General features: G+C 46.1%; 1 protein-coding gene across 1 annotated transcript; it reads right to left on the bottom strand.

Annotated features, from left to right (window-relative positions):
* Nucleotides 1–1968: 1968 nt before the first annotated feature.
* Nucleotides 1969–21553, bottom strand: TCTE1 (t-complex-associated-testis-expressed 1). Its single transcript, XM_034764835.1, has 5 exons — nt 21499–21553; nt 12520–12796; nt 9976–10544; nt 7858–8307; nt 1969–5403 (listed from the first exon to the last, which is right to left on the bottom strand). Exons 2-5 carry the CDS (start codon nt 12701–12703, stop codon nt 5209–5211), a joined length of 1398 nt encoding a protein of 465 aa, XP_034620726.1. The 5' UTR covers nt 12704–12796; nt 21499–21553; the 3' UTR covers nt 1969–5208.
* Between the last annotated feature and the right edge of the window lie 2812 nt (nt 21554–24365).

Raw genomic sequence — 24365 nt, 5'->3', positions numbered from 1 at the left:
TTGTTATTTGAAATTGTTCAATGATGTGTCTACTAACACGTGATTCACTTCTGCGGATCCATGTTTGGCGGGGGAGGGGGGAGGGAGGAGGAAGAAGAGGGGCAGGTCACCCAAGTCACATGGTTTCATTTCTGTGCCAGAGGAGGGAAGTCCAAGAGATTTCAAGATGGCTGCCTGAACAGACATTCCCCTGAGTCTTGGCACAGGTATGCATTTGTAAGATAGCTGCAATACTTCAGCTGCTTGCAAACTTTCCGCTGTTTAGAGGAAGAAGGTTGTGAATGCCCTGGAAGGCAATTTAATACAATTTTTATTGTAACAAATATTCACAACCTCTTTTTTTACCAAGTTTACCCAGTTTTAACCACCTCTCAGGGCAAATGCTGCCAAACAAACCTACTATTCTTTGTGCATTTGCTGGAGTGTGGTTTATGGTACATTTTGGGAACACAACCACTTCCTACGTTGAACTTGTTTTCGATGCATCACGCTGCTCTCCAGGAAGTGGGCTGCATTTGTAATTTACACAGAATTGTTCTTGGGACAAATCTAACCCTTTTGTAACTGTTCCATCCACATTGTTGGGAGTTGCACCTGCTGTGTGTGGCTGAATCTGGTCCTGGGGCTTTTGCAAGGTTACTAAACAAAAGCTCATCTACTTCAGCTGTGTGACTTCTTTAAGAAAATATTTTGTAAATTTAAAAACACCCACCTCAACATAAAGTGCTTAGTGGTAGGTAAGGAGTTGCTGATCTTCTGGAGAGGTCTTGAAAGAATCTTATAGCTGCTGTGGTTGGCTTCTCTTATGTTGGCGATAGCCCCTGCAGTATACCAGAATGTTCATGTGTAGCTTGGAAGGGAGTAAATACTGTATGTTGATTTGCAAGGGCTCTAGGGTAGTGCTGTTGACACACCTTTAAGGTGGCCGTTGCTGCCAGTGATAACCTCACACCGTATCCTTTCTGATCTATAAGGCCAGACCATCGAGCAGTTAAAGACCCATTGGCCTGGGGTCCGCAGGCAGCAGAGCCATGGGCGTTTGTATCCGTTGTGTGGAGCGAGGCACCGGCGGGGATCTGTCTAACAAACTCTTTAGTGAGCATTGGGAACAGTTTTTACTTTTAAATATGTCAATATGATCTAGCTCTGTCTCTCTCTCTATGTACAAACTATATATCACAATGTTGCCTTTTCTGTTGGAAATATCAAAGTACAAAGATTGTAAACCAAATCGGTGTAATAAAAGTTCCAGATGATTCACTGACTCTGGCCTTAGCTGTGGGTTTGTGCGTGTCAGAGACTCTGTAATGTTATTCACTGGTAGTGAACATAGGACTAGTAGGATGAGGCCAGACCCCCCTGTACACAGAGGTAAAAGGACATTATCCTGTTAAGCCTGTCATGGCTCAGCGTTCTTGCAGGAGGGATCAAAGGACCTGGGGAGTCAATCAAGTGGCCCCTTTCCTATCACCCTCCTCAGGTGGCCAATAGACTGGCCCCAACAAGTATTTTCCCCTCCAGGAGACAGAGCCCTGCCCACCTCTCAGGAGCGCCGCCAGTTTTTCTGCCGGCCTAGCTGGCGGAAGGTCCCGCCGCCGAAATACCTCCGTGGTTGCTGCCCCCCAAATTATAGTGCCCTAGGCGACCACCTAGGTCACCTAATGGGTTGCGCTGGCCCTGGAGCCTCTTACTCTTATGCCCCCACTCCTTCGCTTCCCTTCCTTCCAGTTGTGATAGGTGGGGAGCCCTCCCTCTGAATGCAGGGGAAGCAGCTCTGTTTCAGCAAGATAGCTTGGCTTTCCTGAGCAGCAGCGTGCACCGGGCACTCAGAGCTGCATGGGTTCTGGCTGGGATGTTACAGCTCCTCCTACCCCCAGGCTAAAGAAAGGTTTGTGAAAACCAGCCATGCTCCCGAAGATGAGTGGCCTATTCAAAATGAGCCTCACCAGCCCCCACAGCAATGCCAATGAGGAGCAAAGGCAGAACAGCACAAAACCCTTCCTAAGAGGGGGAGATGTATTATTTATGGAACTTAGCTCTTTAGCTTCATCACACATCTGTCTAGAATGCTAGACAGTGTTTATAAAAATATATTCGAAGCCTCAGCTGGGTCATTAACCAGAGAAAAGCTTGTAACCCGCAACAAACAACATCCTGCCCTCCCCATCCTCGACACACCCTGTTTAAACCACCATTCAGGGAAAGCCTGAAATAGCAGCAACAGCCTGAAGATCAAATCTGGAACCGGCCACTTCGCTTGGAATATCCTGCGCCGTTTCACAGTTGGGACAAAAGGCTGTTGCTTGGGCTCACTCCCCTCAATGGTCTTGGCTTGAGCTTGTTACTGGAACGCTTCCCAAAACCTCGATGGCACCACAGGAATCATAACTGTGTCTCAAGCACTTTGGGGGTTTGAACTCAGAGGCAAGTTGCCTCCATGAAGCCACATCAGATCCAATCACTGCCCCCACATGCCAGGATGATGTCATAATGCAAAGCGTGTTTTGCAGTTACACATTAGGAAGTTACCAACCCGCTTAGGATGTTGTTAACCAAGAATTTTTTCTACTAGTAAAGTTTACACAATCCTCTGGAAAACTATGGCTGAAAAATATCCTACACCACAAGTTTGGACCAAAGACAGAAATACAGGTGAGCTAGAGTTCTCACTAGCACTCACAAATACTCCATATGCAATGAATTCATGTTACCTGAAGATTTGATTTTCCTCTACAGCTGGAAACAAAATATTGCCAAAGCCGTTATCTAACTGTCCAAAACAATACGTGCCTAAGGCAGCCTAGTTACACTGTTTGTAGAATGCCCCATCATATATAGTCTTTAGGTTCCAGATCAAAGCTGCTTTCTAGCCATGGCAAGTGCCTCTAACTCTCCCCAGCTCCATTTTCACCGGGGATTAGCCAAGATAACCACCTCAGTGAGTGCTAAATTGATGCAATCAAAATGTTTGGACTGAGAGAGAAAAAGTTTGCCCTAAATTTGTGACTGTCTAATGCAAAACTCATGTTTGACACCTGAACTAATTAGGTATTATGTAAAGCTCACGGAGCACCATAACAAGTTATAAGCAACAGGGTTCACTTACGCAGAACTTTGAGGAGTAGCACTCATTCCATAGACCCAGAATCTAACCATGGGTGAGGATCATAAAACAATAACCACCTGGGACAAGTTCATCCCGCCTGTAAACTCATTCAAGTCCGTGGAGGTACACCAGGCATGAATTTGGCCTAATATGTACAATCTTCCCCTAGAACATGGTATCTGGTATGTAATGCATTAACTATTCCATGACCGTTAACTCTTCCCTCCTGCTTCTTAACTGTTCTGTCTAGACGGGGTTCTCAACTCTGTTCATAGCACAACCCACATTTTTAATACCCACACACAGTCTCTGTATCTCCCTTCCCAGTCCCAGTCACATAACATCCAAACTGCAACTACCATTGCTCACCTGGAGAGGAAACATTTAGACCAGTATTGAATGTGGCTTGAGTTTCTTTTAATGCCATTTAGCAACTGGAAACAAAGAAGGCCCCAGTACCATGTGACAGCTCGCCACAGACCACCAGCAACCACTCTGTAGACCACTCGTGGTCCACAGGCCACTGTAGTATGCCCTTCATAGACTGTCAATTGATTTCACTGGTAAGAATAGAAGCCAATACAATGGAATATATATAATTCCCTGTTTTAGTTATTTTATGGTAAGAAAAAATAATTGAAAAGGTTATATCAAGAAAAACATATTCTGAGACTAACTCCAGGAGATGACTTTTCAGGCCAGTCTGTGAGAGATAGGTACTACAATGAAATCACATCTGAGTGTAATCAGCCCCATCAGCCACACCTGGGGGTAATCAGCCCCTCATGAAATGAGTTGGGAGTCTCAGCACAGTTCCCTATGGACAGGTGTCAACAGCACACAATCCAGCAGCACTGCTGCGATGGAGGAGTGAATTCACATGGAAACTAAGCTCCCCTTTTGCCCCCGAGGTGACTCTCCATGCTGTCTTGGTAGAGTGCTAGGATTGGGAAGCCTGTCTTTGGTGTACCTGCCCTATGACTAAACAGAGACCTTTTTAGTTTCCCACACTGTCAGCATGGAGCTTATAAAGCCCCCTAACACATACCCTAACTCCTGTGGAAGGATAATCTAAACCTTCTGTTTCATTTTAGAATGGGGTGTGCTTCATTAACAGATTCCATACATAACACAAAGCCTCTGTCCCCTGGGGAGAGTGACAAAGGGCTGTTTCCCTTGTTTAAATGTGTGTGTATCTGCTTGGGGCTGCTTATTTGTACCACAAGCCGTTTAGTGTGGGAAGGAAATCCAAAGAGAGGGCAGTCTATTTACCAGAGGAACTACTCCCTAAGGAAGAAGAACTATGATAATTAGATATCCTGGTAACTGGCCCCATATTGTCCATTCTGGGTCTGGTGGCAGTCCCTGTGAGTGAGCTCTGGCAAGAGGCCAGCTGGTCAAAGCTTTTGCAGAACGAGCTCATGGACCAGTTAGAGTCGCCCATATTATTATTTGCTCTTCACTGGCAACTGCGCCCCCACTTTATGATGACAATCTCATAAGTCTTGTGTGCTGCTCCCAAAGGCTGGGTGCTGGTGTTATTTACCATCCTTTGCTCCCAGTTGCCAATGACAGCATGAAACCATCTTGTGGCAGAACCACATGGGAGACCCAACTTTGGCACTAGCTTTGGGTCTCCATTCATGGCATTCTGTCCCATAGTAACAATGAGCTACATAATTTCTGGGCAAAGGCTACTCCAAGAGCTGGCTATCAGAGGCACTCATGCTACCAGCCCCACCAGGTGTCCTAGACAATGAGTAGAGCAGATAAGTTGAGAAAAATCTACTGAATGGAGGGAGCACATGTAGTTTCCAGAATGGCAGGTTGGGCTTTGGCCAGTCTGAAGCCGATGGGAACCTAGCTCAGGCTGGGGAGTTGGAGAAATGGCAAACCCTTGACCATAACATGTGAAGGAGCCAGTGAGAAATCTGCTTTGGGGTCCAACTGCCAGGAAGGGCTTAGTCGCCGACACCAGGCTGTCTGTTACATTTTCTTACCCCTCCCCCAATCAGGAATTAATGTCATATGCCCACAGCTGCCCAATGAGGAGAGACATTTCATTTCAAAGGCTACAGCGGGAAATAAGGGCATAGGATAGGCTAATCCAGATCTGGGGATTTCTCTTCCAAGGAGTTTGGCTGGTACAAGGTTTTCAGACGGGCAATTTCCTGGTTAGCCTTCAGGGCTTGGTTAATGAGGTACTCGCTCTCTTGCCCCACCTCTGCCAGTCGCAGGTCAAATTCAGTCACGGTCTTGTTATCTGACATTCCTTCCAGCAGCTGCTTCCCACCATCCTGGAATCAGAAAGGAGATGGGTGTGAAGTACAGACCAGAGCAGGCTTGCTGCTCCATGTCCCCCAATCCCCAGAGTGCCTTTCACCAGCACTCACCTACTGCCTGCAAGTGGAGTAGAGAAGAAGGGAGCATGTGCATTTCCATCTCACATGTCCTAAGTAGGAGTATGTGACAATAAGCAAAACATGGGGTATCTTATTCCTCAGCAGGAATCTCCCGACTGAAATGTTACTGGCAGGAAAACAGAAAAGGAGTGTAACCTTATGCAGTGCTCACACTAATGGCTCCCTTTGGGTATCATGTCACCCATTCATCAGCTCACTGCTAGTTAATGTCAACGCCAGCACAATTAGGTATACCATTCCTACTCCAGCAAATGTCAAGAGAGGTCCATTCTGATAGCCTCCTTTTCAGAAATGGGGACATTTCTGTCCTGGGGACATCTGTGGCGAGGCAGAGCCTCCCACACAACTGAAGTTCAATCCACTGAGGAAATTCAAGCTGTGACAGAAAATTTGGCAGAGATCTCAGGAATTCTGGAGCTTTGGGAGGCAGCTCACCTTGGTACCATTACCTCCCTCACCTGTCAACACACTCCAGGGATTGGACCAACAGAGGTTTTCTGGAGGTGTTGAATCCTAGGTATTGTCAATCAATATCTATCAGATACCAAATAAACATGCTGCTCCTACCTTCTGTGACCACTCCTCCTGCCCCCAGCCCCCCACTGCCTTTGACCTGCCTGAAAGAGGCCAGGAAGTGGGAAAGGAAGGGAAGGAGTCTACCTTTGAAATCAATAGGAATGCAGGCACACGACCAAGGCCTGAGTTTGGTGTGTCTCTAGCGGTTCGACCAGGGGCCTGGGAGTCACAACTCCTTGCTCGGAATCCCGTGTTGGGAGGGAAGTGTATCTAATGGTTACAGCAGGGGACTGGGAGTTAAGATTCCTAGGTTCTACTTCCAGCTCTACCACTGAACACTGGCACCTCAGGCAAGTCACTTTCTCTCCCTGTGCCTCTGTTTCCTCATCTGTAAAATGGAGACAATAATACTGACCAACTTCTCAGGGTGTTTTGGGGTTTCACTAATGAACATCTGCAAAGTGCTTTGAGATCCTTGGATGGAAGGTGCTAAGCATTAGGGTTATTATTTCCAAAGATAAACCTCAACCCTTTAGCACACCCTTTTCTCCTTGTATTATTCCATTCTAGCTCTTTGCTATTTAGAGGCTAATAAAATTACAACTCATAAAATGCTTGCCGTCTTCAAAGCTCTTTAAAAACCTTGGCTAATAAATTCTATCAGCTACTTCATGAGGTGGGCAGACAGGTACAGTAGGTATTACTATTTCCATTTTACCAATGGGGAAACTGAGGCATAGAGCTTAGAGGTCATTTTCAAACATGGCTGCCTAGATTTAGGATTCTTTATCCACATGCAGCCAACTGAATAGAAGTGACCTGATTTTCAGAGAAGCTGAGCACCAGCAGTGACTTCGATGGGATTTGTGAATGCCCACCAGTTTTGAAAATCAGGCCACTTGGATTTAGGAGCTGAATATTAGGCATGCAGACGTGAAAACTTTGGCCAAAGCCATGTGGTGACTCAGTAGCAGAGCTGAGACTTATGTAAATTCAGCAAGTGAGCCAGTTTTCTAACAATGCTAATCTGAATATCGATACCAGCAGGAGATTATGGGGGTGATGCCTTCATACCATGATGAAGCCATGACAGTCTCAGAAATATTCCCTGAATTTCCTGGGCCTCTCTTTAACTTGGGAACAAACCTCTCCATTTCCTAAAGGCCAAATTCACAAAATACAGGTTCAACTTGAGGGTCTCATTATATATAAAGAGTGCAGGGAGTGTGAAACAATGGGGGATTCCTTTTTTTAGCGATATTTGCTGTAACCTCAGCTTCTCTGCTGCCAATAATTTATAATACTCAAAGCAAGATCACCTTGGCAGTGTGTGAGATGGAGATAAAGTTGGCTCTTTGGTGAGGGGCAGCAGTTCAGAGACCAAAGAAGCTCTGCTTTATGTAAAATCATCCAGACCAGTAGTTCTCAAACTAGGGCCGCCGCTTGTTCAGGGAAAGCCCCCGGCGGGCTGGGCCGGTTTGTTTGCCTGCCGCCAATGTAGCTCCCACTGGCTGCGGTTCACCGCTTCAGGCCAACGGGGGCTGCGGGAAGGGCGGCCAGCACGTCCCTCGGCCCGCGCCGCTTCCTGCAGCCTCCAGTGGCCTGGAGCAGCCAGTGGGAGCCGCAATTGGCCGAACCTGCGGACGCGGCAGGTAAACAAACCGGCCCGGCCCTCAAAGGGCTTTCCCTGAACAAGTGATGGCCCTAGTTTGAGAACCACTGATCCAGACAGATGCTTAAGTTGGACTGCACTAGCTGCTGTAATGGCAGCAGACCGAAGCAATTTCTCTTTTAGGCAGGGAAGCTGCTTACCAGCCCTATGTGGTTGCATGCGAGGTTGATGCTAGTCAGAGCTGTGTTCTGAGCAAGGACCTGGGAGAACAGCGTAGCTGTCGGCTCTGACAACTCATTGCCTCCCAGATGGATAGATGTCAAGGTGGCATTAGTCAGCAGGGCATGGCCTATCGCCTGGCCGCCCTCATCCTCAATGCAGTTGATGCGCAGGTTCAGAGAGGTCAGTGTAGAATTCTTGCCTAGGGCATGAGCAATAGCCTGGGCTCCTGGGGCCCGGATCCGGTTATTACACAGGTTGAGAATTTCTAGCTTGCTACGGTTGATCAGCTTGCCAATGGCTCGTGCTCCCCGGTCCCTGATCAGATTATGGGACAAGTCCAGCTCCACCAAGCATGGGTGATCTAACAAATTCCGTATCAGCACCCGAGTCTTTTCGTCATCCACTTTGCTCCGGCACAGCTTGAAGACCTGTGGGAGAAAAATATGGTTATGCTTGTTGGCACAGCAACTACCATCATTTTGAAAGGAATTTTCAAAAAGCCTAAATGAGTTAGGTGCACAAGTTCAATTGAAAGTCAAAGGGAATTGGGCACCTAGCCTCCATAGAGAGCAATGCCAAATCCACCTTAGCTTCAAATTTAACAGCCACTGCTTGACCTCTAGCTGAAATATAACAACATACCATCTTCAAGTGCACAAGAAATGACATGTTTGCCCCCACTAGGGAACCTTGCAGTCACACTGGGATCTCTGTGGCCACAGAAGAGCTCATTTCACCTAATGGTGGAAGGCAGTTGCAGAACCTGTCAATCCATCCAGAGAGGGGCGGGGGATCAGATTATTTTGCCTTTTCTCTGAATTGTGATGTATCAATTAGTTAAACTCCGGAATTAGTTAAACTCTAGAATAGGGTTCCCAGGAAGGCTGTGGAACCCCTGTCATTGGAGGTTTTTCAGAACAGGTTGGACAAACACCTGTCAGGGATGGCTTAAGTTTACCTGGTCCTGCCTCAGGACAGGGGACTGGACTTGACCTCTTGAGGTTCCTCCCAGCCCTACATGTCTATGGTTTTGGGGGGCAGAATCTCTGTAGCTGAATAACCGTGGAGCTGAGGGTTATGCTATTGTCCAGAGAGAAACATCCTCTGTGCTGGGAGTTCTAACAGCACCCCACAGTGTTTTGGGGTGTCTGTGCCGCTGTGTGACATCCTGTCACATTTTCTTTGTTAAGTAACATATTGCATGCATCTGTTCGTAAAAGTTAAGAGACTGGCCTAACAGAGAACTGGCTCCCTTTGCTTATCCCCATCCAGGATTATGCAGGGAGGTGCAACTGCTCCTCCTGTCCTGATCTACAGAGAACACATTTTATATGGGGGGAGAGGGTTACTCACGTGAATAAGATGCAGGCTTTACTGAACCTCACACAACACATTTAAAAAAAAATTAATGGAGATATCCCATCTCCTAGAACTGGAAGGGACCCTGAAAGGTCATCAAGTCCAGCCCCCTGCCTTCACTAGCAGGACCAAGTACTGATTTTGCCCCAGATCCCTAAGTGGCCCCCTCAAGGGCTGAACTCACAACCCTGGGTTTAGCAGGCCAATGTTCAAACCACTGAGCTATCCCTCCCCCCTCAATTACACACCACCAAGTTAGTCTCATTTCAAACATGAAGTTAGACAGGCACTGCAAAAGGGAAAGGCCCTGCCCTTAGCTAGCAGACCGCCTGGCTTCACATCTTGACTTTCCACTCACTTGGCCAAATTCAAGCCTGGTGTAGGCAGCCCTATCAATTTCAACAGCTACAGACCTGCTTATACCAGCTCTTAATGTTGCCCGTTGTGTGGCATCAAATGTATTTCAAATACTTGACTGGTTTTTGTGATTTGGCTGTGGCCCCTATATATTACAGTGAATTGCATCCTATGAATATATTTAGGCACCAAATTAGAAAGTTTGCCTAAGACAGTCAAATTATTTGAGTCAAACATTTGAAAGCCACCCACTGGACTGGGAAGACTAATGGTGAGCAGCAGGTAAAACTGGTCTCTTGGCTCTTTGCAAGGGTATTCTGTCCCTGTTTTAGCTTATCCTTTCAAATATAAATGTTAAAAAATCAGTTTGGGAAAGTTACTTTCAAGGCGTGGCACTTCTTGAAAGCATTGGCCAGAGAGCAACAGTCCTGATAGGTGAAGTCAAAGAGGCTCCACTCGAAGTTCATGCCACAGTCTTTCACACAATACGTCAGATGCAGCTCTTCAAGGTGAGAGAGGGCAGCAGTGAGCACTCCTAGGTCATAGTGATGCATGCAGAATTCATCGACCCCAACATCACTCCCAGAATCGGACATGTCATCCTCTTCCTTGTTCTGATCCAGCTTCACCGGTGGGAGGAACTGATCGATTTCCAGCTTCCTCACATACTCCTTGCAGAGTGGGATGACCTCCAGGACTTGATTGGGGTCGGTTGTGTTAGGAATGAAGTACTTCAGGATGCTCTCCAGGTGGCGTTCAAAGAACATCCGTTTCCAGCTGCCCCCATATCGGGAGACATCACATACTGCCCAGCGCTCAGTACAGCACCTCTTCCAGTAGCCTTCGTCGCTGATCAGGTTGGCAGTCACTGTGAGGGGCAGGCCTGTGGAAATCCTATCCAGCACCTTCCTTTGGTGCTCTGGCAGGAGACGGTCCACGACAGGATTCTCTGTAGGAAGAAGAGGAGAGGTTACTCCCCTAAAGCATTCTGAATCTGAGGGGGGGGTATGTTAACTAATCCGATTCCCCTAGAAATACCATGGTGAGTAATATTCTAACCCAGACCTATTGACAGAAGGTTTTTACCATTTGGCAATCTTTGATTTTATATGCTGTTTGGGAATAGCATCTGTTAATGTATGCTCCCTTCTGCTGCTCCCATAGTACCACACCACAAAAATATTGTCGGGCCTACATAAACTGTGGCTAGTAATTTTGTATTTTTATTTCGAGGTGGTGAACTTCTTGTTGTCTAAGTAGCTATTTAATGGAAAATTCTGCTCTAGTACACCAATGTAAATCCAGAATAACATCACTAATATGAATGGAGTTGCTCTGGATTTACACCAGTATACGTGACAGCAGAATTTGGCTTGTTGTTTGGAGAACTTCCCCAGAGGATTATAACCTTTTAAAGGAGAACATTTTGGGTCTGGGCTCTTTAAATGTTCTTTATAAAACTTATCTTGTCTTTGCATCTTTGTATATTCTGCTAAAAGAGTTACCCACTTTTTGCCCACCAAGCCCTCTCTATCTCCTCCTTCAAACCTACCTTATTCAGAAAAATATTCCCATCTCCTCCAGTAATCTCTCTTCACCCCTCTGCCCTGAACCTCTGTCCTATCTCTCATCTCATCTCGCTGACACTGGAAGCTCTTTGGGGCAGGGAATTTCTGCAGAGTGCTATATACACTTACAGGACTATATACCTGATTTGTATTAATTATCATACCATGATTCATAGATTCATAGATTCATAGATTATAGGACTGGAAGGGACCTCGAGAGGTCATCGAGTCCAGTCCCCTGCCCGCATGGCAGGACCAAATACTGTCTAGACCATCCCTGATAGACATTTATCTAACCTACTCTTAAATATCTCCAGAGATGGAGATTCTATGATGAAATCATAGAGATGAGAAACAGAAAGACCTGTCTGCACATGGAAAAATCCTATTCTGAGAAGCAAAGCTGTGTTCCTACTTTCTCTCTCTTCTTGGCTGTCTCTCTACTAAAGATATCTACAGAAAAAGAGCGCTGTGGCTTTGCTTGGAGACTTCTTCCAGTATTCTCTCCATTTCCTCCCACACACTAACATCCTCACACTGCAGTGACCCTCTCTTAGGCAAACCCTTCCTGAGGCCTTCAATGCCACTTTTCTGAATTGGGCAGAGAGCATCACTGAGGATCGAAGGAAGTTACTCCTTTTCCTTCCCAGTCTCACTGGGCTCCCAGACCCAGGCAGCTTGGGACCCAGACTCTGAACCCTGACCTGGCAGCGTGCTAGACTAGCAGCCTTGCTATTTCTTAGCAGTTCATCTGGTCCAGATGCACACGCTCCACCTGAGGAAGTCACTGTGGGTTGTCACATCACAGCTGACAGCTGTGGAAATGTTAGTGAAATCGTAAGTTTATATCCCACTCCCACACCCTTCATACATTACTTGAATTCTTCAACTGGGGCAGGGAATAGTTCTACCTCTGTCTGTACAGCACCCAGCACACTGGGACCCATCCTGACTGGGCCCCTGGAGGGTACTGTAATGTGCGAGATGACGAAGAGCAGAGAAATCTGACTTCAGTACTCAGGGTAAAAGCTGATATAGTGAGTCCAAGCTGGGCATGGAGGGAAATTGAGGCGCACCCCAACAGATAGGATGGGCTGAGGTCAGAGCAGCTTCTCACTCTGTAGTAGTCCCAGTGGGCCAAATTCATCCCCCATGTAACTCAATGGAAACCACTGCAATGGAGTTACATAGACACATCTAGCTACTGAGCAGCAGGAGAGATGTTTTCCTGTGTCCGCTCTCTTTCCCTTTCTTTGACGCTCAGCAGGACAGAGAACCCAGTGTGAGCCTGCTCCACAACCCAAGGGAGAACAATGCGGTCCGCAGGACTGCTGTGGGGATGGGACCATGGCTTACTTTCAAAGTTGCTGACGATGTGCTGGAGGCAGAGCTCACTGAGGTGTGGAACAATGGCCAGGGACCACTCAGGATCCTCAGCAATGATCCGTCGCATGCGTCGGGGGTTGGCTGCAGGGTTCACCACTGATGTTTTCAATGGGGGAGAGGCCATGTTCGTGTCTCCAGAAACTGGCTCCTGCATCTTCACGTGCTAGTCTGACCCTACCCCCTTAGATGAAATAGAAGGAAAGTCTGCATCAGGACAGATTCACCAGCACATTTCCAGCCAAGGTTCCTGGGGGAAAAAAGACAGTTTAAGAAAGGGCAAATAACTGGAGCCTCTCACTGGTGCTAATAAAAACAACAACAAAATGTTGGCACTCCCATGACATCACTCTGCACACCATCACTCTGCTCACTTTGGATACCCTTTTCTGCTACCCTTTGTCTGTCTTGTCTATTTTAGATTGTAAGCTCTTCAGGGCAGGGACTTTCTACTGCTCTTATGTTTATACAGCACCTAGCACAATGGGAGCATTGTGTAATAAACAAATAATACAATGGTATTGCTATAAAGAGCTATTTAGAGGTTTTTAGAGGTTTTATGCTATTTAGAGGTTGAAGCTCATTGCAACTGTATTAACTTATATCTGCAATTTTTTCACTGCCCTTCCCCATTGCCTTCTATCTGAGGATTTCAGTGCTCTTTACGAACATTTGTTAACTGGAGCTTCAACACCCCTGTGAGAGGAGTCAGTGTGATGGGGCAGATAGACCCCACATTAGGAGAGCCTGTGGATCTAGTCGATCTCACCTTGCTACACCTGCAGCCAATGTCAGTCTTTTTGGGCCTGTTATCCCATCCATCAAATGGAACTGGAATAGAATAGACTGCCAGTCCCCTCCTCTACCCGCTATGTCTCTAAAGACCAACACTCTCTTTTTTCCCTTTTGAGGGTCAAATTTGCCAGTTTCCTTTCCCCTATGCCACCATAGCTCTCAGCCTTCATGTACCCATGTGCGTGACAGCAGCTTGTAAAGAATAATGCAGAAACTCTCGGTGAGGGACATGACAAAGAACAGACTAGGAAACAAGGTAGCTTCATTTGTCTAAGAGGGATACTCCTGTCTCCCTTTCCCGATTCAGCATTGCCAATGGCAGTAATTTATACTAATGGACGATTTAGATTTGTGGGGGTCTAAGACGAGTGACATACCTCTCAGCTACTGAATACAAGGTAAGTCCAGATCTTTATTTACACTTCGGAGCCCAGTTTGACATGGAGCTTAAGGCTACTTTAGAAACGAGCACTAAACAATGACAAGATGTTCATCCAAAAAGACCCTCCAATAATAGCCTACAAAGAAGCCTGCAGCACGTAGAATCGTACGCCACGATGTCCCTCCCCGCACATCTCTGCTGAGCAGCGCTTTGATCCCACGCATCATTTTCCCTTAAAGGGAGAGAAGCAGATGCTGCTACACAGATCAAGCTCATCATTTCTTTTCCCTTTGTGAGACTGCTCCATTTTCCTTTACAGCACCGATATGTGCTGGCTCAGCCAGTACTAGTCCCTGTTTCTTTGAAACCTTTGTAGTAGGTTTTGACAGTCCCCCGATCCCCCAAACTGTCTGTGGACATTATTATAAAACAACCTGCTAAGAAGGAAGAGAGGAGCTCTATGAAATGCTAAGAAGAACTAGAGAAGCAAAGAGAAACGTTTCATGTTGTATTGCAGAGACTGTCAGCAAAGGCTTCTTCATAGGTATTCACAGCACACAGCAGGTACTACAGGACGGTGACCCGCTAATATGCTGGTGGGGAATTGGAGATGAGGGTAAGGTTATGGCAGATAGTTATTGGGCTTTAGAATCATAGACTTTAAGATCAGAAGGGATCATCTAGTCTGACCTCCCGCACATTGCACTCCTGAAATAGAGCCCTAATCTCTGGCTGAGTTACTGAAGTCCTCAAATCATGGTTTAAAGACTTTAAGTTACAGAGGATTCACCATTTACACTAGTTTAAACCTGCAAGTGACCTGTGCCCCATGCTGCAGAGGAAGGCGAAAACCCCCAGGGTCTCTGCCAATCTGACCTGGGTGAAAATTCCTTCCCCACCCCCAAAATGGCAATCAGACCCTGAGCATGTGAGCAAGACTCACCAGGCAGATACCTGGGAAAGAATTCTCTAGTAACTCAGAGCCCTCCCCATCTAGTGTCCCATCTCTGGTCGTTGGGGATTTTTGCTACTGTCAGTCACTGATGGACCACATGCCATTGTAGGCAGTCCCATCATACCATCCCCTCCATAAACTTATCAAGCTGAGTCTTGAAGCCAGTTAGGTTTTTTGCCGCTGTTGCTCCCCTCAGAAGGCTGTTCCAGAACTTCACCCCTCTGATGGGTAGAAACCTTTGTCTAATTTCAAGCCTAAACTTGTTGATGGCCAGTTTATAGCTTTGGTGGTTACAGAGGAGGAGAGAAGATAGAGGGTAGCCTAAGATGGTGGGGAGGTCAGGTTTCCTGGTATGGAGGGGGAAATTAGCATGGGGAGGACTATGGAAATGGCAGTGAACAGGCTGAAAGGAGGAGGGACATGCACCTAGGAGGAATGGAAACCACCCCACAAGGGGGTGGGGGGAAATTGGGGGAGGCAGAGAGAACATTCAGAAATGAAGAGTAAGCAGTGGTGAAACAGAACTATTTCTTCAATGAGCCCTGAAACACAGAGGAAGTTTCCAAGGGTGTTCAGAGACAGCTAACAAGAACTGTGGGGAAGAAGAGAAGGGGCCAGATTCTCAGCTGGCATAAATCAGTGTAGCTTCTTGTCTGTAATGGATTTACACCACCTGGAAATCTGGCTTTAGGGACTGAAGAACTCCAGTGGCATTGCTATCACGTTAAAGAGGACACGCTATTGGGACAAGTGACCTTTCTCTACCTAGTGCTTTCTTAAAGGTGTCAGGTGCTTCTGCACTTCCCAAGCCAGTTGCAGTTCCCTGTGGCTACTGACAGCTTTCCTTACATGTCTGGAGCAGTCCCAGAAAGGCTGGAAACTGCAGCACAGCATAGATGGCCTAGGGTTACTTCACGGTCATGTCCCAGAAAATGGTTTGAGTGTCAATTTCCTGATGGCACAGTGACTATGTGGAATGATTTTAGAGACCAAGTAAACAAAGCCACATGGCATATTCCATTTCCAGGGCAACGAAATGGGGGAAAGGTGTAATTCCTAAGTCCCTCATTAGGTAATATGCATCCTGCACTAATCAATAAATAGATCATTATAATCTGTGAAGTTTGTAACTAGAGTCTAACAGACATTTAAAAAACAAACTACACCATCCCCAAGATACCAGTACCAATCTCCCATGTGACCACATGACCAAATTGTTTTCACCCTTGTCCTCCCAATGCTACAGCACCTCCTTTAGCTTATGCTTGCAAACTCTTGCAAAATCCCTGGGACAGAAACACTGTCTTTATTTGGTTATGTAAAGTATGAGGCAAGTAACTAAATAATAATCAGCCAAGAGTGACCAAATTGCAGTCTGTAGGCCAAATCAGGGGCGGTGGAATGGCAGGCGGTTAGCGCCCACACAATGGAAATATTGTGGGGCCTGATCTATGTTTCCACCCCTGCAAGTCATTCCCTGTACGTTGTGTGCATGCGTGCGGGGCAGAGGTGCTGAAGCAGCTGCTGCAGTGCTGAGGAGCAGGTAGGTATTACACCCCGTCCTCTCTCTCACACCCCAAGTATTCCCCGCTGCCCATGATGCAGAGCATTCTCCTTGACTCCCCTTCCTGTCCCGGCCATCCTGACCTCCCCCTGTTGCCTCTGACTCTTCCCACTCCCGCTGCAGAAGCACCTCCACCTTCATCCCTCATTCAAAGTACATAAGTGCCCTCAGATTTAACAGAGCTGTGGTCTGTAGAAACTATGCCCCAGGATGCTATCTTCTGCTTTGATCTGAGTGGTGATGTAAAGTAAATAGATCTTGGGTCTGTCTGCATTGGGAAAAGAGATTAAGGTTAGCTCGGGGTTAGCTAACACATTATCTAAACCTAACCTCAGTCTCTTTTCCTAATCTAGACAAATCCCACATGTGATGCTGCACAGTACTAACCATACAGCCACTAGACTGGACCCTTATGGTTCTATCATTGGTTCTATGCAAAATATGTTTCTCTCTTGTGCTCGGTTTCCAGTTCTCCACTGTTCCTACTTAGCATTCAGCGTGAACATGAATATAGCAGGAGCGAGGTTGTTATGGGGTGATAACTATTCCACAAAGGTGTCTGAATCAACTCAAAGGCTCTAAGGTGTTGCAGAGTGCCAAGTCTGACGCTGAATCATTGATCACACTGAATCAATTCACACAACCTTTGGCATGGTAATCATATACCCCTGCTCCTGTTCAATGGCATGGTTTTCTGGATGCTTCCAGTCCAGACACAAATCAGTTCGTGAAATGGCTTCTTTCACTGATTTGGGCTCATGTACCCCTATATCTTGGCTTCAGGAATCTGAGACAGAAAACTATAGCTGATGTGGCAAACAAATTCCAGCAGCTGAGTTTGCGTCGCATATATTTAAACATTGGATGGATGGATGGATGGATGGATGGATACTAAAAAGCAAATTACAACTTCTTCACTGCAGAGGACGTGAGGGAGATTCCCACACCTGAGCCATTCTTTTTGATGACAAATCAGAGGAACTGCCCCAGATTGAGGGGTCAATAGAGGAGGTTTTGAAACAAATGTATAAATTAAAGAATAATATGTCTCCAGGACCAGATGCTATTCACCCAAGAGTTCTGAAGGAGTTCAAATATGAAATTGTGGAATTCCAAACTTGGTATATAACCTATTGCATAAAGCAGTCTCTGTAGCGGATGACTGGTGGATAACTAATGTAATGCTGATTTTTAAAGAAGGCTCCAGAGGTGATCCTGGCAATTACAGGCTGGTAAGCATAACTTCAGTACCAGGCAAACTGGTTGAAACTATAGCAGAGAACAGAACGATCAGACATATAGATGAACACATACATTGGGGAAGAGTCAACATGGCTTTTGTAAAGGGAAATCATGCCTCACCAATCTATTAGAATTCTTTGAGGGTGTCAACAAACATGTGGACAAGGATGATCCAGTCGATATAGTGTACTTGGACTTCCAGAAAGCCTTTGACAAGGTCCCTCACCAAAGGCTCTTAAGCAAAGTAAGCTGTCATGGGATAAGAAGAAAGATCCTCTCATGGCTCAGTATCTGGTTAAAAGATAGGAAACAAAGAGCAGGAATAAATGGTCAGTTTTCACAGTGGAGAGAAGTAAATAGCAGGGTCCCTCAAAGATCTGCACTGGTGCCAGTGCTGTTCAACATATTCAAAAGAGATCTGGAACAAGGGGTAAACAGTGATGTGGCAAAGTTTGCGGATGACAGAAAATTAAGATAGTTAAGTCCAAAACTGACTGTGAAGAAGTTACAAAGGGATCTCTCAAAACTGGGTGATTGGGCAATAAAATGGCAGATGAAATCCAATGTTGATAAAGTGCAAAGTGGAAAATATAATCCCAACTATACGCATAAAATGAATGGGTCTAAAATTAGCTGTTACCACTTAAGAAAAAGATCTTGGCGTCATCGTGGTTAGTTCTCTGAAAACATCTGCTCAATGTGCAATGGCAATCAAAAAGCTAACAGAACATTAGGAACCATTAGGAAAGGGACAGATAATAAGACAGAAAATATCATGATACTGTATATATCCAGGGTACACCCACAGCTTGAATTCTGCATGCAGCTCTGGTCACCCCATGTTAAAAAAAAATTGGAAGAAGTTCAGAGAAGGGCAACAAATATGATTAGGGATATGGAACAGCTTCCATGGGAGGAGAAATTAAAAAGACAGTGATTGTTCATCTTAGAAAAGAGATCACCGAGGGGGGATATGATAGAGGTCTATAAAATCATCAGTGGTGTGGAGAAAGTAAATAAGGAAATGTTATTTACCCCTTCAGATAACACAAGAACTAGGGGTCACCCAATGAAATTAATAGGCAGCACTTCTTCACACAATGCACAGTTAGTCTGTGGAACTCATTGTCAGGGGACGTTGTGAAAGCCAAAAATATTACTGCGTTCAAAAAAGAATTAGATAAGTTCATGGAGCGTAGGTCCCATCACAACATTATCAATAAGCCAAGAATAGTCAATAAAAGTAATGCATGCTCCTTTCCACCTACTCTACACTTAAATCATCTACAACACAAAGGTTTTATTAAATAATATGCAGTGAAATTGGACATGTAGTAAATTCCCAATCTATTTTACTTATGCACAGATTAAGGCAATTTGCCTTTCTGCATAAAAACTACTATAAAAAAACCTATTTCCTCTGGTAGTAAAGAATTCCACCCAATGATTCCAGGTTAGATTGCTATCACTCTAGCTTCTTCACAGCATGAAGTAAGAAATAAGGAGGTCTGCTCAAAGAGAAAGGTTTCTGGCTTTTGTGGCTAATCCAATGCCACTGAAGTCAATGTAAAGAATCCCATTGACTTCACAGGGCCCCCTGACAGCAATAAGTTAGTCCAAGAAATGGATTAAACATAAAGCCCCTGTCAGCCCTAGAGCTCGTAAATGTATCTGAAACTATTTCAAGCACAGTTACAGCCCAACCCAGATCTAGGCCCCGTCTACCCAGAATTTTAGGGAGTTTGTTCACCATTGCTCTAGCATTGTGGAAACACTGGCTAAGCTGCAGGTGTTTTTACTATCACAATATCTAGATCTGCTCTGAGCAGGACTGGATGACAGTAGTAAATACACCTGCTCGGTCTAGCATTCTCACCACTGCTACCACCAGTGTAGATCCACCAGTGGTGAATTAGGGGAGCCATTTTTGCCGATGTATGTTATATTTGTATTAAGCAACTATGTAGTTGACTTCTATGGGGTAATGTGTATAGCATGGCTCTCAATTTTTTATACACTCACATGCACGCCCATACATACTGGACAAGGAAAGTGTGCTAGCTAGTCATGTTGGAAAACAGCTGTCAAGTTCAGAACGGGCAGAACTAGCTTTGCCATCCATTTGCTAACATGGTTATTTATGTGAACAGTACAACAAACTATGCCAGAGACAAAATTATCTTCTATATCTCCTTTTACTTAAGGTGCCCTGAGTCATCACCAACATATCAGACACTCCTCAGTGATGGGGGGTCATTGTGTTTATGAAGTAACACCTCAAGAAAGGTAGCTGCTCGGGAATTAACCAGCACCTGTGACAACACTTGCCAGTCAGCAGTGGCTGGCACGGTCTTGTCAACTCTTGAAGGGGCACTTTATGCGGCAGTAATTGTGAGAAAGGTGACATCCAAGATGAGAATACACAGATAGATGGAGTCAACAGAGAGGTAAGGAGAATATCCAGCCACTTCCAAAAACGTCAGTGCTTGCTCATCCAAGTCAAGTCTAGCTCTAGCAACGTCCTGAACTAGCAATGACTGGATCCTCTCTCCTCTCCATCAAGCTGTTCTCTAGACTCCCAATAAAAATTAATTGGTCACTTAATTTTAATAATTAATTAAAACAATACTTTGCCCTTCTTTAGCTCCTTCCATCCGAGGATCTCAATGTACTTTACGATCAGTTAATTTAATCCCCCATTGAGGTAGGCCAAATAATTTCCTGGTTTTACAGTTGGGGATAATGGGGTACAGAGACTTGCCTGGGTCATACAGGAAGCCCATGACAACACTATGAATAGAACTTATTTCTAAATTCCCAGGCCTTTGCTTTAACAACCAGAACATGATCCCTTCTCCTCACTAATGACTTGCTGGCATTCCTTTCTATATTGTAAATGTCAGGGTCCTTAAAGGTGAACTGAAGGACTTTCTATCTGCCAAGATCTGACTTCAAGCCCTCACAGTTCTGTTTCTCCTATAACTGCAGATAGCATTACTAGCACCAGAAGCTGAAAAATGCTATTTTAGGAGTTAGTGATGTGATCAGCTCCAGCAGAGGAAAAAAGAAACTGAGGGCCTCAATGCAGATTTTGGGAAGTAAGCAAAGACAGAAATGATTTTCAAATCAAGTGTTTTAAAAAAGTATTCTCCCTAAGTTCTTACATTGAGCCATCTCCATGGTATCGGAGTCCCAATTTACAACAGAACCTCACTAATTTGTACTAATGACAGGCTAATGTGTGATTACCAAATGTTGCAAATTAAAGAGTAGGTAACCAAACATAATTTTAAGAAATCGTACTTAAAGCATCACATAATATGCTTTATCATGTCTTTTGACAAGCATAATTTAGTACTGATTAATAAGGGTAATATGCCAGAGCATGCTAGTATACTGACTGTGGTATATTTTGTAAAAGAAATGAAGACCTCACTACAGCATGACCTCTTCTGTTAAACACCCACTGAAAGTTGGGATGAGAGCAGTTGGGGTTTTTTAAATGACAAGTACTGAGTTTGTGAATTAACAGACTCTGTGAGGTTATTACTTATTATATAAGCATTTGGCAGTGTGCTCCAGACAAATAGAGGCAGCCCCCCGCCCAAGGAGTTGGCAACACAAAGCCCCCATATTTCCCTAAGTGGGTATAACCCAGGTAGAGAAGAAACTCCCTAAATTTCCTCTGTAAGGAATTGTTCAGCTGGCTGAGGGGGAGAGCCAGGGGGGCAGCCCCAACCATCCCTGGCTCCCCTCCAGATCCACATGGAATTCACGGCAGGGTGGAGCCTTCTGCCCACAGGCTTTGTACCTGTGCACCAGCTCTAGGGCCCATTCCCTGCCCAGCTCTAGCTCCTGGCAAGGGACGTCAGCCCGACTGCTGGAGACCTCTGGCCGGGGCGGGACCCCAGCCCGGGGCAGAGTAATACACATGCTGCTCTTCTCTCGCCCCCCACCCCTGAGTCTGGAGGCTCCCGCCCCAGCCAGGATCCCTCGCTGGCCCCAGCCGCTCACCGTCTCCCGGGGGGCGCCTCCTCCCGCCGGGCCTGGCCTGGCAGGCAGGACCCGGCCGCGGTTGCTGGGGAAGCGGCCCGTTGTCAAGGGCGGGGCCGGGGAGGGATTCCGAGGCCGGAAGCGAGGCGGTCCCGCGGTGCCGGGGGCGGGGGCAGTCCCGGAGTTCGGGGGTTCGTGTGTGTGCCCCGGCCCCGCCGTGGGGTGCCCCCTTCATGCCGTGACAGGTGGCAGAGCCCCCCCCCCGTGCAGAGCCGCCCCAGAGCCATGCCCGGGTCTGTTCAGCGGCCCCGCAGGAGGAGGGGTCACCCCCCGCGCCCCAACATTTGCAGCAATCAGCAGCCCCGGCGGCACCAGCCCTGGCTCAAGCCTCGGCTACACACACAAGCTGCACGGCTTATACTGTCCCGAGACAGCTAGAGCAATATAGCCCCCAGTGTGGTCCGGTGTAAAGGTGCTCACAGTGGTAATAGGGTTGTCACCTCTGAGGTACAAAAAAAATGGGCTATCTGGGCTGATCCTCCTGACCCCAGGCACTGGGCAGCTGGCAGCGCCCGCGGAGCTCCCTGGCAGATTTCCTGGGACAACTACATCAAAAAAGGGAGGATCCTGGGAAAACCTGGACAGGTGGCAACCCTAAACAGTATAGCTATGCCCATTCAGGAAGGGGAATAAACTTCACTAGTATAAGGTAGCTTTATATTAATATAACAGTGTTCACACTAGGGGCATACTGGTACAACAATAGCAGCAAAAAAAATTGGAACCCAAACCAACAGTTATACCTGTATAACAGCTGAGTGTAGACCAGGCCTTAGCCCTGGTCTAGTATAACTATGTTGCTCAGACATGTGGAAAATCCACACCCAGAGTGACACAGTTATACTGACTTAACTCCCAGCTATATTGGCGGGAGGGCTTCTCCTGTCAACCTAGTTACTGCCTCTAGGGGAGGGATGTGGAGTACCTACACTGACAGGAGAAGCTCTCCCATTGGTGTAGGCAGTGTCTTCACTAAGCACTATAGCAGCGGAACTGCACCGGTGCAATTGCAGTGCTGTAAGTGCAGACAAGCCCCAAGTCTCTAGAGACCCCTTCCACCCCCATGCACAGATGACACTCAGAGCACTTCTGCTGGGCTCCAGAGGGAACTGCATCCAGCTGTGAGCTGATGTGGGTGATGTTTAGATGCTGGAGGTCTGATTGTCCATTGGCTTGGCCCTCGCATATTCATGACACCTGGCAAAGTGGGTGTAACACATTGCTGTTCGGATTTGGTAATGCTTGATATGCACTTTGCACTGGTGTAAATGACTATGCAAGGTGCAGGGCAATGGAGAATCAGGCCTCAAGAGCTTGAGGGAGAGGGAAGTGAAGTGGGAGTGGGATCTGGAAGAATCCCTCCCCGATCACCTCCTCTCCAGTCCCAGTGAAGCCTGGGAAGTTTTACTCTGAAAACTGTCTCTGGAAAGGATCTGGATCCTGGGATGTTGATCTAAGTTCTTATGTGCAACAAGGAGCCTTCACCCCAACAAGACACTGGCCTTCAGCAGCCCCCTCAGGGTGTTGGCGTAGAACCCACCTGAGACAACCAAAAGGCCAGCTATGGTAACTGCTGCAGTTTTCCGGACATCCCAGAAAGACCTTTCCCCGGAGAGCTTAACAAACACTACACTCAGAAGGATGAAATCTTTGCTGGTCTGAGAGATTTTGTTTTGGCTTCACTGTTTGGTTTGTAACCGTTTCAGTTATTGCAGCTACTTATCGTTTGCTAAAGGTACACTGTCAACTTGAATTTTCTGGTATTGGCTAATTCCAAACCGTCATATTTTCTGATAGAGTCCCCTTTAAATGGTGTGTCCCGAAAAAATACTCCTAAGAAACAAATTGAATTATTGAATTGAATTATGAATTATTATTTATTTGCTCTGTTGCTGATGTTTAGGAAGGTCTTTTAGGCAAGTCAGTGGACACTGACAAACAGGCCCAGATCCACTTCCCCAGCCCATTCTCTCTGTGGACATACCTATTTGGTGAGCTGGTAGAGTGGAGGACTATAGGCTTAATTCCCTTGGTTATCCTTAGGTCAGTGGTTCAACTCTGGCTCAAAGGAATTGGCTGTTTGGTTTCAATACAGCTGCTGTTACTATGTAGTTAACACCCTATTTCAGGAACTGTGGACTGGTATGAACCCTTAACAAAATGATGAAAGGTTTCAGAGTAGCAGCCGTGTTAGTCTGTATCCGCAAAAAGAACAGGAGTACTTGTGGCACCTTAGAGACTAACAAATTTATTAGAGCATAAGCTTTCGTGGACTACAGCCCACTTCTTCGGATGCATATAGAGTGAAACATACATTGAGGAGATATATATACACACATACAGAGAGCATAAACAGGTGGGAGTTGTCTTACTAACTCTGAGAGGCCAATTAAGTAAGAGAAAAAAACTTTTGAAGTGATAATCAAGATAGTCCAGTACAGACAGTTTGATAAGAAGTGTGAGAATACTTACAAGGGGAGATAGATTCAATGTTTGTAATGGCTCAGCCATTCCCAGTCCTTATTCAATCCTGAGTTGATTGTATCTAGTTTGCATATCAATTCCAGCTCAGCAGTGTCTCCTTGGAGTCTGTTTTTGAAGTTTTTCTGTTGTAAAATAGCCACCCGCAGGTCTGTCATTGAATGGCCAGACAGGTTAAAGTATTCTCCCACTGGTTTTTGAGTATTATGATTCCTGATGTCAGATTTGTGTCCGTTAATTCTTTTGCGTCCTGGAAATCCTGGACGCCCCATCATCTCAGGCATTGGCACCCTAACATCAGGCTTGTCTGGTTATGTGGACTCTCTCCTCAGACCCTACGCTACCAG

This window comes from Trachemys scripta, chromosome 3, assembly GCF_013100865.1.
Source record: "Trachemys scripta elegans isolate TJP31775 chromosome 3, CAS_Tse_1.0, whole genome shotgun sequence".
Lineage (NCBI taxonomy): Eukaryota > Metazoa > Chordata > Testudines > Emydidae > Trachemys > Trachemys scripta.
Note: the sequence above shows the minus strand (reverse complement) of the source record. Positions and strands in the feature narration are given on the sequence as shown.

Excerpts from the sequence above, each read along its gene's own strand:
- TCTE1 (XM_034764835.1), bottom strand. The coding sequence starts at position 12,703 with ATGCAGGAGCCAGTTTCTGGAGACACGAACATGGCCTCTCCCCCATTG. Across the intron at positions 10,545-12,519 it reads CATCGTCAGCAACTTTGAAA|AGAATCCTGTCGTGGACCGT; the intron begins GTAAGCCATGGT and ends TTCTTCCTACAG. Across the intron at positions 5,404-7,857 it reads CATGCAACCACATAGGGCTG|GATGGTGGGAAGCAGCTGCT; the intron begins GTAAGCAGCTTC and ends TTCTGATTCCAG.